At 51.6% G+C, this 14,168-nt stretch overlaps 2 protein-coding genes across 10 annotated transcripts in view; one reads left to right on the top strand and one right to left on the bottom strand.

Annotated features, from left to right (window-relative positions):
* The window catches only part of PHC2 (polyhomeotic homolog 2), a 55,651-nt gene extending 48,750 nt beyond the window's left edge, over positions 1-6,901 (top strand). For 3 of the 6 annotated variants that reach the window (XM_088671792.1, XM_088671791.1, XM_088671793.1), the window contains exons 10-16: positions 300-508; positions 1,315-1,470; positions 1,595-1,730; positions 2,342-2,460; positions 3,290-3,427; positions 4,714-5,005; positions 5,579-6,901. In XM_088671792.1, the coding sequence (XP_088527918.1) occupies positions 300-508; positions 1,315-1,470; positions 1,595-1,730; positions 2,342-2,460; positions 3,290-3,427; positions 4,714-5,005; positions 5,579-5,733 (1,205 nt within the window). In that variant the 3' untranslated portion in view covers positions 5,734-6,901. The remainder of the gene's footprint in view (positions 1-299; positions 509-1,314; positions 1,471-1,594; positions 1,731-2,341; positions 2,461-3,289; positions 3,428-4,713; positions 5,006-5,578) is intronic. The other 3 variants (XM_088671795.1, XM_088671794.1, XM_088671796.1) reach the window with 1 other exon arrangement.
* Positions 6,902-8,172: 1,271 nt separating this feature from the next.
* Positions 8,173-14,168, bottom strand: part of ZNF362 (zinc finger protein 362) — a 28,363-nt gene continuing 22,367 nt past the window's right edge. For all 4 annotated transcript variants that reach the window (XM_088671797.1, XM_035117457.3, XM_060276118.2 and 1 more), the window contains 4 exons: positions 13,613-13,837; positions 12,905-12,983; positions 11,699-11,857; positions 8,173-11,141 (listed from right to left, as the gene is read on the bottom strand). In XM_088671797.1, the coding sequence (XP_088527923.1) occupies positions 11,025-11,141; positions 11,699-11,857; positions 12,905-12,983; positions 13,613-13,837 (580 nt within the window). In that variant the 3' untranslated portion in view covers positions 8,173-11,024. The remainder of the gene's footprint in view (positions 11,142-11,698; positions 11,858-12,904; positions 12,984-13,612; positions 13,838-14,168) is intronic.

Raw genomic sequence — 14,168 nt, 5'->3', positions numbered from 1 at the left:
TCTTCTGCTCTGAACTGCCTGGCAGACTCTTTCTCTCTCTCTCTCTCTCTGTGTCTGTGCTCCTCCTTCCTTCCACAACCCTCTCTGTGTGTGCTCCACAAGGAGGTTGGGGGGGGGGGCAGGCGTCCCATGCGGCTTGGAGCAGGAGCAAGTCAGCTGTATGGTAATGGGCAGAGCGGGCGGTTGGGGAGGGTGGCGGAGGGGCAGGGCCGGTGGTCCAGCCTCCTCGGTGCTTCTGCCTTTGTCTTGGCTTGCCTGTCACGCTCGGCTTCCCTCCTCTCCCTCCTTCTCCCATGCAGAGGCCGGCCGGGACAGCCTCCGCCGCACGCCTCCGGACGCCCCCGGCAGCCCCGGCATGACATCGGGGAACAACGGCAGCTCTGCCTCCACCGTCGCCGGCACCCCCCAGAACGGTGAGAACAAGCCGCCCCAAGCCATCGTGAAGCCACAGATCCTGACCCACGTCATCGAGGGGTTTGTGATCCAGGAGGGGGCCGAGCCGTTCCCGGTAGGTATCCAACAAACTGCTGGGGGGGGGGTTGAGTTAGGGGGCGAGGAGCCCGAGGGCAGCGCATGGGTAGGTGTTGGGTTGGCAGGCTGCCTTTGTTGTGGGGCTTTGGGAAGGGTGGGCATTGAAATCCCATTGCAAGAAAACTTGAGGGTTGTGCCTGGGCATGTGCAGAAGGCAAAGGGTTTCACCCACCCACACCCTGGTGTTTCTGTTTTCAGGCGGTGGGACGAGGGTGGGACGAGGGGGGCAGATAAACTGGTCGGAGCACAGAGCAGGGGGGCGGGGAGGTGGTTTACATGGTTGGGGTGATGCAAGGGAGCCCAAGTGGGAGGAGGGTGTTCAGAGTCCCTCCTCGCAGTCTAAAATCTTACCAAGTCCAAAGCGCATTTAAAGTGCTGTGATGCCACTTTAAGCAGCCGTGGCTTCCCCAATTTATTATAGGAGCCGTAGTTTGTTACAGGTGCTGCAAGTTGTAGAGGGGACTCCCTTAACCCCCCCTCCTTCACAGCTACAGTTCCCTGGGAAGAGCTATTGATTCTTAAACCACTCCAGGAATTGTAGCTCTGGGAGGGAAATACGGGGTCTTCGAACGATTCTTAACAAACTGCACATCCCAGGATTTTTTTGGGGGGTGGGGGTGGGGATTAAAGGTGGCACAGTAGCGCTTTAAATGTGATGCATGGAATGTGTCCTCTGAATGTGCTGTTCAGAGATTCCTGCCCAGCCAGGCCAAAGCCCTGCGCTCCCATTTCTGGCGCTCTTGTTTCCAAGGTGCATATAGCCAAGTGTTTCTCCCGCTGCAGCTGTCAGTCCAGCGTCCGCCCTCCCCTCGTCCTGCGGGGCCAAGGCCACCCGGGTCTCCCTGGAAGAAGAGAGGGGGGAGGGGGCTGCCTTCCAAGCTGCCTTTCGTCGACTCCCTTGTCGAAGCACCTCCCTCGCCCATCTCTCCTTCGCTGGAGGTTTGTAAAACAGAGGTTTGGATGGCCGTCTGGCAGTGGCAATTCCTGTGTGTGGCAGGGGGTTGGACTAGGTGGCACATGGGGGGTCCCCTTCCTACTCGACGTGACTGTGGTCCTTTGCTAGGTGGGGCGCTCTTCGCTGCTGGTGGGGAGCCTCAAGCAAAAGTATGCCCAGGACCTCCTGGCCGAGAAACCCCAGCACCAGGACACCAACACAACCACAACCACCGACTCTGAAATGGAGGACCCCTATCTACAAGGTAGGCCCAGCGGAAAGCCGTAGGTAAGCAGAGAGACAGAGGGACCTGGAGCATGTGCAGAGTGCCTTTCACTTGCTCCCTCAAGGAGCATTAAGGATTGAGGGGGCAGCTTCCCAGCAGAGAGGTGTCATATCAAAACATGCAGAAAAGCAGAACAAATATTTGGCACAACCCTCTTCTGCAAAGGTGGATATTTCTGGGCTCATAAGATCACCAGAAGAGGCTGCTGGATGAGGCCAGTGGCCCTTATTGCCCAGCAGCCTGTTCTCACAGTGGCCAACCAGATGCCCCAGGGGGAAGCCAGACTGGGAGAGTCCCTTGTCTAAAACGTTGCCAGTCTGTGCAGGCAATAGTTAGCTGGAGGGAGAAAGGGTCTGCAGTTCCTGTGATGGGAGCCACATCTGGTGGCCGCAGGTTCTGCAGGTACCTGGCTGGAAAGACAACAATGGATTGCAGGGGGTTGGGCTAGATGACTCCTGGGGTCCCCATCTAGTTTTGCCATTCTGTGGTTAAGAGGTACCTGATCCAGCAGGGTCAGGGTTTGGGGTGCTTTGCTGCCTTTTGTTGCTTTGGGGTGAGGGGTCCTAAAAAACTCTGCTCTCCTTCCCCAGAATCCAAAGATGACGGGTCACCCCCGAAGCTGAAGTGCGAGCTCTGCGGCCGCCTTGACTTTGCCTACAAGTTCAAGCGGTCCAAGCGGTTCTGCTCCATGGCCTGCGCAAAGAGGTACCTCTCTGGCAGAGATGTCTGCCTGCCTTTCTCCTTGAGTGGGGAAAAGGGGGCCGTAGCTCAGGGGCAAAGCAGCTGCCTTGCTTGCGGAAGGTCCTGATCGCATCTCCAGGCTGCCAGCGCTGGGAATCTCCCCTGCCTGAAAACCCAGACAGCCACTGCCAGCCAGAGTAGGCAGTGTTGTGCTAGATCAGGCGTCCCCAAACTTCGGCCCTCCAGATGTTTTGGACTACAATTCCCATCATCCCTGACCACTGGTCCTGTTAGCTAGGGATCATGGGAGTTGTAGGCCAAAACATCTGGAGGGCTGCAGTTTGGGGATGCCTATGCTACATGAACCCAGGGTTTGACTCCATTATAAGGCGTATTCCCACGTTCCACAAATTTTGTGCTGGGTAGCAGCGGAGAAGCTTTTATAGAGCTAATTACACTACACACACACACTGGGCTGCACTGCTTTTATCGTCTGTATTTTAACACGGTTGCTTTTTATAGTGTTGTGATGCTGTTTGGGTCTGATTACTTTCTAGAATTTATTATTATTATTAATTGGATTTATATATCACCCTATACCTGGAGGTCTCAGAATGGTTCGCAGAACAAAATAAAAACAAAAAACCACAAAATATACAATCAAAATAAAAACAACAACCCAATAAAATATATTGTATGTTTTTAAGCTTTTTGTATTTTGCCCGGTGTTGTTTTAATTTGCGAGTTGGGGTGGGAGAAGAAGGGGTAGAAATAAAAACAATCATAATTAATAATACAAGGTTGGAATGTTGGCCGTGCACAGGCTTTGACCTTCTCTGTCTCTCTCTTGCAGGTACAACGTGGGTTGCACAAAGCGTGTGGGGCTCTTCCACCCAGACCGCAGCAAGCTTCAGAAGCCCAACACTCCTTCACACGGCCGGCGTCGGACCTGCAAGGGCTCCCTTCCCCCTCTCAGCAAAGAGAACAAGAAACAGGTAAGAGCCTTCTGGAGTTATCCAGGGGCAAGGAACTTTTTCGCACGGTGGAGGAGAAACTTGGGAGCATCGGGTATCTCTTTGTGCACCTCCCAAGGAGAGCATAGTGCATGGTTTTATCTTTCTTCTTCTTCCCCTGGACAATCCAGTCCTCAGTTTCCAACCTCTAAAATGGGCCCAATTGGGGTCCTGCATGGAGGAACTGCCGCATTTAATCTCCTCCTCAAAACCCTGTGAAGTAGGCTAGGCTGAGAGAAGGCAGTGGCTAAGTGCCCAAGGCCACACCCAGGAAGCTTTATCCATGACCAAGTGGGGATTTGAACCCGGGTCTCATGGGCCACTTTCCCTCCGTGTTATCCTCACAGCAAGTGACTGGCTAAGAGGTGAGGCTAAGAGGCAGCGACTGGCCTAAGGTCACACCCAATGAGCTTCATGACCAGTGAGTAGGGGACTTGAACCCAGTTCTTTCCCAGGTCCTAGTCCTGCACCCTAACCACTACACCACACTGTCTCCCCTGGAACACGATAACAAATTGGTTGCTACACATGCTTGGAAGAAGTGTTCTCAGCTGCAGAGTGGACATTTGCTTTCAGGTGGTGCCGGATTCAGTTATAATGATAATTTCTTAACTAAATTTGTATAATTGAAAGATCTCAAGAGTCAACTTCAGGGGAAAGGTATTATTCGCTGCATGTTAATCTGCCCTTAATTTATGCTGAGATCCAAGAGAAAGATTTCCTTGCTGATGTGTGGGAACAGGAATGCTCAGTTCAGTTTCTTCTGAGCTGTCTCGTCACAAACGAAGCTCTTTTTGCACAGTCTGCAAAAAAAATTTCAAAAGGGAGACGATATTGGGAAAGTTGAGTTAGCCGATGGTTCCTCTCCTTTTTTCTTCATCTAATGTTGCTGATGTTCGTTAATATTATTACTGCATTCGCATTTTGGCATATTGTAGTGTAATTTCGAAAAGTTTCTCAGTTTTGTTGAATTAAGTAAATAATTCCAGTTGGGTTCTGAATAAACGCACAATGAATTGTCCTATATTTTATTGTGTGGTTACCTTCCTCTCATAAGCTGTACAGACTGCAATTCTATGAGCTTGTGGAACCAAAGGGGGCAGTGGCTCAAAAGAAATTGAGGAGCCCAGGGAGTTAGTTAGCGCAGTAAACATACAGATGTTGCGACTGAGCCTCCAGATAGCAGCTGCCAGCCAGAGGAGGCAGCACTGGGCTGGATGGGGCAATAGCACAGCCTCCTAAAGTGGGGTGCTCCTTTGTGATTGCAGGCACCGGTATCGCTGCCCCCTGGCTCGGGGCCCATTTCCGTCTCCGGGTCTCTGCAGCTGGCTCACGCGCAGGAGGACTCCAGCCGCTGCTCGGACAACTCCAGCTACGAAGAGCCCCTCTCGCCCCTCTCAGCCAGCTCCTCCGCCTCCCGCCGGCGCCAGGGCGAGCGCGACATGGAGCTGCCCGATGTGCACGTCCGAGACCTGGTGGCCATTGGGCACCACTTCCTGCCCAGCGAGCCCACCAAGTGGAACGTGGAGGACGTCTACGAGTTCATTCGGTCCTTGCCTGGTAAGGCTCGGGGCCTTCTGCCTGCCTGCTTAGGAAGAGAACCGGAGTGGTCCAAGCTGGGCCTGCCCCCCCTCCTCCCAATTCTCTGGTCTGGTGGGAAGCCCAATATTTTCCAGTGTTGCTACTTTGAGGAGTTAAGTTTATGGATGGGTTTGATTGGGTTACGCAAATATCCCAGGGGTCATTTAGCCCTAACTTCCCTGCATTGTGGGCACCGCAGCTAAAGCATCCTTGGCAGATGGCCACCCAACCTCGGTTTAGAAATCTCCAACCAAGGAGAGCCCACCAGCTTCTGAGGGAGTCTATCCCACTGTTGGAACAGCTCTTGCCGTCGAAGTTCTGACCGTTTTCTGGTGGTGATTAAAAACATAATGAAACACCGAACATGGAAAACTCCCGGCAGAGGGCTGCATTTCAGAACTCCTCTAAAAGTTGTGTCATTCTTTATGTGCTTGACACCTGATGGGCGGGCGTTCTGCAAGGAGGGTGCCACTGCCGAGAAGGCCCTCTGCCTGGTTCCCTGTATTCTCACTTTCTCGCAATAATGGGGCTTTTCCTTCCCCCCTCCCACAGGTTGCCAGGAGATTGCGGAGGAGTTCCGGGCACAAGAGATCGACGGCCAGGCCCTGCTGCTCCTGAAGGAGGACCACCTCATGAGCGCCATGAACATCAAACTGGGCCCAGCTCTCAAAATCTACGCCCGCATCTGTATGCTGAAAGACTCCTAGAGGCCTTTAGGCCGGGGCGGGTGGTAGGCCCTGCTGGCAGACGGATGCTTTCTTTCTCGGAGGCTGGGAGGGGCTGGGAACAAAATGGACTCCGCTTTCTTCGGCCTCCCATCCTTCACAATGCAACTCGAGCACAGAGGCAACACCCCCAGCTTCCCTCGGCGACGGGAGGGGCGCGGAGAGACCCCAATTTTTTTGGGGGGGTGTCCATAGGTTAAAGCCGTTGCGGGGCTGTACATAAATATGTAGCATTAGCTTTCCCCCTGCAGCAATGGAGAGAGTCGTGCAACCTTGTTTTTTAGTGGTGGGGGCAAGGACCCCCTTCCTCGCCCTGGAAGCTGCTTCTCCTGCGTCCCAGAGACCCCCCCCCCCCGGGATCGGACACACCTACTTGAAACCTCAAAGCCAAACAGGACCATTGCCTTAAATTTTTTTGTAGGTGTGTGTGTGTGTGCGTGTGTGGTGCCGGGTAGTGCCCTCTCTGTTTCCTCCTCCCTCCCTGCACCCTTTCTTCTGCTATATCTCTTCCAAGGCACAGTGGGGGAAGCAGCTGCCCTAATAGATCTCCAGTTCCCGTGGGGGAATCATTCAGGAGCAGAAGGGATCTCCGTCCAGTCTCGCGGGGGTGTATCGCTCCCCTCTCACTATTTTGCTTTGGTTTTTTAAAACTTTTTTTTAAAAAAAGGGGAGGAGTAAGTAGCCAACTGCAAGTCGTGCGAACTGGCTGACTGATGTCCAGGACTACTGGGGAGGCCTCTATTCTGATTTGGGACCAGGTCTGCAGCTGCCTTAAAAATTTAAATAAAAGGCCCTTTTGTCCCCTGCCACAAGCACCTCACACACACACACACACCCGTTCTCCCCCTCCCATAATATCAAGGCAGGGCAGGAAGAGCCGGCTCTCTCCCTGGAAGATGGGGCTGGCCTCAGGATTGTCGAGAGTGGGTGGGCGGGCTTTTTCCTCGGGTGATCAGGAACTGCAGGGAGTGGGATTGCAGCTGAGCTGCATCCCCCCTGCCCCTTTTTATCGGTTTGTGTGTGGTGGTGCCCCCCCCCCCTTCGTGCAGGCCACTCGCCACAGCCTCTTGGGCTGCAAGCAAAAGGACTTTCTACTTTTGGCCTCTCCCTCCTGTTTTTAATAAACGCCTTTTGGAATTAAAAAAAAAAAGACGCCATGTATTTACAAGGCTTTGTTGCTATGGGGCTGAGTGGTTGGGGGCAGGTCCCGGGACAATTTCGCTCCCCGGGGCGGAGAACATTCAGCTGGACTCTCCAGATGAATCATAACGTCAAAACCATGGAGAAATAGGTTTTCTCACTCTCTCCCAAGATGAGAACTCGCAAGGTGAAAGAAAGGTCGTCTTCATGCAGCACAGAGTGAAACTGTGGAACTCGCTGCCACAGGAAGCGGTGACGGCCACCGGCTTGGATGCCTTCAAGAGAGGATTGGAAAAAATTCAGAGGCAGCTGTGCTTCTGAATAGCTGTTGCTGGAAGCCAGGGAAGGGGAGAGGGCTCCTGTTCAAGATCCTGCTTGCAGGTTTGCCACAGGGATGTGGTTGCCTGCTGTTGAGAGGATGCTGGCCTGATCCAGCTGGATTTGCCTTGTGTTGGCAAGACAGCATCCTCCTCCTCCTCAGGGCAGCAGTCTCTCTTAAGGGGCACTGGGGGATGTTGTGCCTAACTCTGCCCTCCAGCGCCTGCTCCCTCGGGGTTGGGGAGTCTCATTGGCTTATAATGCAATTGGAATGAGGTGGTTCCTAAACTTCGTATTTATCACATTTTCATCCCTTTCTCTCTCTCCCAAGAAGCTCAAGGTGATGTACATGTTTTTTCTGCCCTCACAAGAGGTAAGAGGCTGAGAGATGGCGAGTGGCTCAATGTCACCCGTGAGCTTCATGGCAGAGCCAGGAATCTGGTTACCAGGCAGATGCATGGCTGAAATGAGTTCTTCCTAGAGCAGAAGTTTGGGGCTTGGTATTCTGATGTTTGCAAAATGCATCCCATGCCCTCTCACTTCTCCAGAGTGACTTTCCTTCCATCTGCCACCACCTCTGGTACAGAGAGGCTTTTCGTCAGTCGCTCAAGCGTAATTTCTGTCACCTCAGAATGCTGGGAATTTAAGACTCTTGTTTCAGCAGTGGCTAGCAACCAGGATGGCTACTTTTCCCACCTTCGGAGGCAGTTCCTGATTCCCAGGAACTGCCTCCAAAGGTGGGAAAAGTAGCCATCCTGGTTGTTAGCCACTGCTGAAACAAGAGGACCTGAACGCATCTAGCTGGCCACAGGGAGCTGGATTAAGTGGGCTTTCTATAAACCTTTAGCAAAACTGAAGTACTTCACATTACATGTCTGGTGTCTCAAATCCTCACCAAGGATCCCTGCTCATCTCATTTTTTATTTAAAATACCCTTAGTGAGAAGACTGGTACGCTTTCCAATCCAGCCCAAGGTTGCAAAGACGCTTTTATTATCTTTTTTTTTCCACAACAGAGAAATACAAAGCCATTTTTTATTTATTTTTCCTTCTTTGCCCATTTCATTTCAAAACAATGCAAATGGCGTTTGGCAGCGAGGCAAAAGTTGCCTCCTCCCACTAGTCCTGGATTCCACAATGCAAGACTTTTCTTTGAAGGGAAGGGGTGGGAGGGAGAGACCATTAAAAAAAACTTTAAAAATTCCTTTTTCAGTTATAAGGTAATGATAATAACTAAGGATCTAGCTAGATGTGACCTGGGCTTTTTTATATAGAAAAAAGTAGTTAACATTATGCATAAGAGTCCTATTTACACAGTTATTAACATGCGGATCAAAAAAAGAGAGGCTACAATATTGAATATCATACAACAATTCAAAACCGACTGAAAAGGGAACAAGGTTTTTTTTTTAAAAAAAGAAAAGATCAAATCAAATACAAACAGTAAAAGAAACAACTGATAAAAAACAAAATTATATATTTTTAAGGCTTAAAAAGTTTATCTTAAAAAAAGTAGTTCATATATATTTTTTAAAAAAACACAATTGAAGGGTACATAATATAGAGGCGGTTTTTAAGTCTTGTGGTTTGGGGAAGTTTTGTGGCCCCTTTTCCTTGCACTTTCCAGTCTGCCGGGCAATGAGCCGATGTGCCCTTGAGAGAGCTGCCATGAGACCTTGGTTTGAGGGAGGTGCAGCACTACCTCAGAAAAACTACTTTTTTCTTTTGGTGAGGGGCTCCTGGGGCAAGAGCAGTTGGCATCATGCCAGTGTCTCTTCACAGCTATCCAAGGAGCCACAGAAGACGTTAAGAGCCAGAGAGGGTGCCATCATGTTGGCGCTTTGAGCTGTTCCTCTTTACAGCACCCAGGAGGCCATGGCCTTTCCTCAGCCACAGGGGTGGCCACAGATGACCCGTTGACCCATGGCAGTGGGGGGGGGGAGACCTGGGGCACATGTAGCATCTGGGAAAACTGGAAATGGCTAAAACATAGCAAGTGAAAAAGAAGTGCCATTTGACAGGCTCCCCCCCCCCCCCCCCCGGGAAACTGCAATGTTGTCCTCTGTTTCCAATCTTGGGTAGCAAATTTAGTGTCTCAATACAGCTTTAAAAGGTGTTTTTCCCATTTGACAGGAATTTGAGGAAAGAGTGGCAGAGGATCATAACCACACTTTCTGTGTTGCTGCGGTTTGCAGATTTTCTGAACCGCCTGGAAGCTTCCCCTCAATCAATGGGGCTTCCAGGAACTACTTGCTTAGGGGATGGGTTTTTTTGGGGGGGATTCTAGGAGGTGCTCAGTCCTCTGGAGTCACTAGGAAGCTGACCCCTCTCAAGGCAACAGAACGTGGCTTTGCAAGCAAACGAGCCTTTGGGAATCCCAGAATTCTCTGGAATACTGGTGTGTGGGTGTTTTTTTTTAAAACTCTCTAATCCCCCTAGATCTTGGTGCAAGGGGATCAACCCCCCCCCCTCAAACGACAGCAACTGGGAAAGGATGACCATTCTGCAAATATGTGCCTGCTATCGCCATGTTCAAATGGAAATTGGAATGAGCAACTTGCTTATGTTTCTTTTCTGGGGCTAGGGAGGAACCTGTGCCCCACCCACCCCACCAATGCTGTGGGCACGCCCTGGGAGGAGAGCCCTAGGTTCTTCCAGCCCTGCTAACCAGTGCTGGAGGTATCCCTGGAGAGACTGCAAGCAGTCTCGAAGGGTAGGGCAGCCAGGATCAAGAGCCACCCCCCCCACACCTGTCTTCTGCCCCAAAACACCCTTGGGGCTTCACTTCTGTCAGCTGGCAGCCCTCTGCAGAGATGGGAGAAATGGACTGGCACATCTTACTGTGGGTGAGCCGAATGGCAGCATTACCCAGGACCAGGTCAATGCCCATCTTTCCTCCCCGCAGAAAAGACCCAGCCCCCTCTCCTCCTTTTCCATACAATGAGAGAGCAGGGTTGAAGGCTACCCATACACAAGGATGGCACTGCAGGTGGGCAGGCTTTCGCGTGGTGCCTCAAGATTAAAGTGATGGGCAAAGCTTTGTGTACTTCTGAATCCGCATAACACTGCCAGTCTCTTGCCAACTTCCCCCCTGCTACAGGGTGTCTCCCAACCATATTCCGAAGGTGCCCCCTCATCTATTTCTAGGACAGCCCCCCCCCACTCCCTTCCACCTCCTAGCCGAAGGTGTGGCAACCTCATTACCTCTGAGCATTGATGTAATCCGTTGCACCAACACTGGCGCAATGGGTCATGGCTTCTGACCGCGTGATGTTGCAGCCTCTGAGACTCATCACCTCCCACCGTGCCCACCCTAGCCAAAGGCCACTCCTGGGGTGCCCACCCCCCCCCTGCAGCGAGCAGCACAAATCACCTAACGCTGCCCCATTTTTGGCCAAGGCAGTCCTGTAGCGGCTCCAGAGAAGAGTCCAGAAGGGGGCCGGCTCCCCGTTATCTGCTTTGCAAATTCCTGGCCCGTTGGGTGACAATTTTCCTGTGCGAAATTAAAGTGGAACAGGGATCTTGGAGGGGAGAGAAGTGGGGATCCAGAGCGGCAGAGGCTCTGTTACAGGGAAGGGAGAGGTGTGGACATGTTCAAAGTGCTCTGGGATTGTCTTTGGCTGCCAACAACATGGAACGAAAAATCTCTTCCCCCCCCCCCCCATGGCAGGAGGGGTGCTGCGGAGCAGGGACCGTGGGTTGTTTGACCGTGATGCCAAAGTGTACTTGTCTTTTGCTCCCCACTTCTGGGATTCAAGAGGAGGTGGCTGCATGGGAGCGGGGCCAGGCCGGGCGGTGGAAGCTGCTCCCCGAGACTCAGATGAGCGAGATTCGGACAGGGATACTGGGAGACTCCGTCCTTTGAGGAGAGTGTTGACTCACTAGATGTTCAACCACCGTGTGTTTTGACATGTGCTTCATCAAATAGGTCTCCTGGAGAGGGAGAAAGGGAAGGTCAGGTTTCGGGGAAGCAGGAAGAGGCTGCCTTTGCCAACCAGGGGCGACATATTCATTTCAGCATATCTTGGACCTCCCTTCACCTCCACCTTGACCTCCTCCCACAGCATGCTTTGGGGGAGATTGGGGATCAGCCTGATCTACGAATGGGTCCTGCCTAGAGTTTCCCACAGGGCAACTGGGCGTGAAACACCCCCAGCCTGCAATCACCAATCAGAAAACTAAGCTGTGGGCCCACACCCCACAATACCCCGACTCGAGTGTTGTCCTGACAACTGGAACTTGGATGGCTTTCAAAGAGGATTAGACCAATTCAAGGAGGACATAAAGCTATTGATGGCTACTCCGACGCATTTTCTTCCTCACAACAACTCTGCGAGCTGGGTTAGGCCCAGAGCGGGCAACTGACCCCCCCCCCAAAGGCCACCCCCAGTGGACTTCATGCCCAATGTGTGGGGGGATTTGAACTCGTGTTTCTCTCGCACTCCCTACCCGCCTTGCTTCCTGCCCAGCCAACGGCCCCTGCTACTCACTGAAGTGTAGGCCCGCCCACACATGCTGCAGCAGTAGGCCTTGGCGTGCTTGATTGCGTGTGCCGAGAGGTGGATCTGGAGCGAGGCAGAGTCCGAGTAGGCCCGGTAGCAGTTCGGACACTTGTAGGGCTTGTCCTTGTTGTGTTGCCGTTGGTGAGACTGGGTGGGAAAGGGGCAGGAAGGAACAGGAGATTGACATGGCAGGCCTCAGAAGTCCTGGGGGTGGGGTGGGGAAGATCCTTAACAAAAAGCCGTCCCGCCACCACCACCAACCAAGGTACCCCCTGCGACTCTCAAGACCCAAGTCCTCCTACACTACTCCTTTCACTGAGATCTCTGCAAAATCTTTTATCAAGCCCTCCTTGCTAAATCTGCAGCAGGGCGGTCAGATGAGACTTGCACCCTTCTGCCCAGCTCAGAACAAAATGCCTTTATCGCTCTCAGTGTGGCCAAGTTCTGACTGACCGATTGCATTTACATGTCTTGAGGGAGCCTCAAGGTAGCGTACATGATTCTCCCCCTCCCCACAGCAACCATGCGAAGTTGCTTAGGCTGAGAGACTCCGGCCGGCCCCCAAGGTCACACCCAGTGAGTTTCATGGCAGATTGGGGGATTTGAACCTGGGTCCGGCACTCTAACCACTACACCACATCGGCTCTGTGCTGCAGTGAACAAAAAAATCACCAGGAACTGACCCCAGGCATTTTGTCATTTTCCTCTGGAGTTTTGTGACGTGACTGCAACTTTTAAAATGTTGGTGCCAATTTTATTTTACTCTGTGCTACATACATACATAAAGCTATTACCTGCCTTTCACCCCAAGGTCCCAAAGCAGGTATTGATGTTCACTTGCTATTATCTTCAGCAGTTAAGTGGAACCTCCGTCTTTAGAAGCAATATACCTTTGAACCTCAGAAGCTGCAGGACGGCTCTCTCTGGGCTAAGCTTTTGAGCCCCCAAAGGTATCTGGCTGGCTGTTGTTGGAAGCAGAGGACTAGTCTAGATCAGCAGACCATCAAGACAAATTTTTTTTTTTGCTTGTAGCATGAGATACATAAATACATATTCTGCATAGGAAAACCTCAGTCCAGTCTTGCCACACAGGGCACCCTATAAATGCACCCCAATTGTCTCTAACCCTCAAATGCTTTGGGACTTCCAATTCACTTCACTGGCACATACCACCCGAATTCCCAACCGACTGACCTGGAGGTTTGAGAGCTGTGTGAATGCCTTTTCACATCCGGCGTGAGGGCACTTGTAGGGTCTGTCTCCGGTGTGAATTCTGAAAGGCAGCAAGAGAGAACACAGAGGTGTTTTCCGCCTCTCCTCCATTGCTTCGCTTACCCGATTCAGTTCACAAACCGCCTCCCGCAAATTATCTCACAGCAATTTCACGTTAGGAAATGGTGAAATCAGTGGTTACAAATCAGGATGGTTTTGAAAGGTATGGGCCACCATCTTGATTCAAAATGGTGCCAAACTGTACCCAAACATGCACAGAACCTCCATCCTAGGGTCCATAACAAAGAGACAATTTTCCAGAATATGTATTGGATACATAAAACAAGTCCATGTCTACATGGAACTGTTTCTTATATGTTAAAATCCCACCCTAAGCAAGTTTGAGAACTGCTGGTTTTATCTATCAAGTAGGAAACAAATCCTGAAAAATGTGCACCGCTGTGCATCAATTTATTCTGACGTTGATGGTCAAAGAAGTGTGTGTGTGTGCCATTTGACACACACTCAAGCCATGAGGACTAGAGGCTTGCTTTTTTTTACTTAACCTTGTTCTTGTTAAAAGGGGGATTTCCAGTTTCTGAATTTCAGATGGCCATCTTTTCTTCCCGTGCTTGCCCCAAATGTCGACCCAGACGACTGATCCCCAGCAAGCATAAGCAGGTCCCTTACCTGGTGTGTTGCTGGAGGTGGGAAAGTTGGCGGAAGGATTTCTCGCAGTAGGAGCAGTGATAGGGCTTGACACCCAGGTGGATGCGCAAATGCTGCGCCAGGTAGGAGGCGTTGGCGAAGGATTTGGAGCAGTGGGGGCACTTGTGGGGCTTGGCCTCTGTGTGGGACTTGGAGTGGATCTGCATCTCTGACTTGGTGAAGAAAGTGAGGGGGCAGACTTTACACCTGGAGACAATCAAGGACAAGAGTGGGGGGGGGGAAGCGTTTCAAAGACACAATTCTACATCAAAACATAATCACTACCATGCTCCTTGGTTTTTAAAGGTCTGTCTGTGCAGGAATGTCTTGACTCATTAGTTCACTGTAACCTACTCTGACTGGGAGCAGCTCCCTAGCAAGCACACCCAACAAGTTGTCACTTTTGTGTATAGTTTTGGGGCTTCTCTGAGGCATTTCTTCTTCACACAATGGGTGGGAAGCTTTTTCTGGCTGCACAGGTCAGGCCATCGTCAGCATCGGCCAAATTTTAGATTGATTGGTCCATAGGACTCAGTAT

Source organism: Zootoca vivipara, chromosome 6 (assembly GCF_965207765.1).
Source record: "Zootoca vivipara chromosome 6, rZooViv2.hap1.1, whole genome shotgun sequence".
Classification (NCBI taxonomy): domain Eukaryota; kingdom Metazoa; phylum Chordata; class Lepidosauria; order Squamata; family Lacertidae; genus Zootoca; species Zootoca vivipara.
The sequence above is the reverse complement of the archived record's forward strand: the minus strand, read 5'-3'. Positions and strand labels throughout refer to the sequence as shown.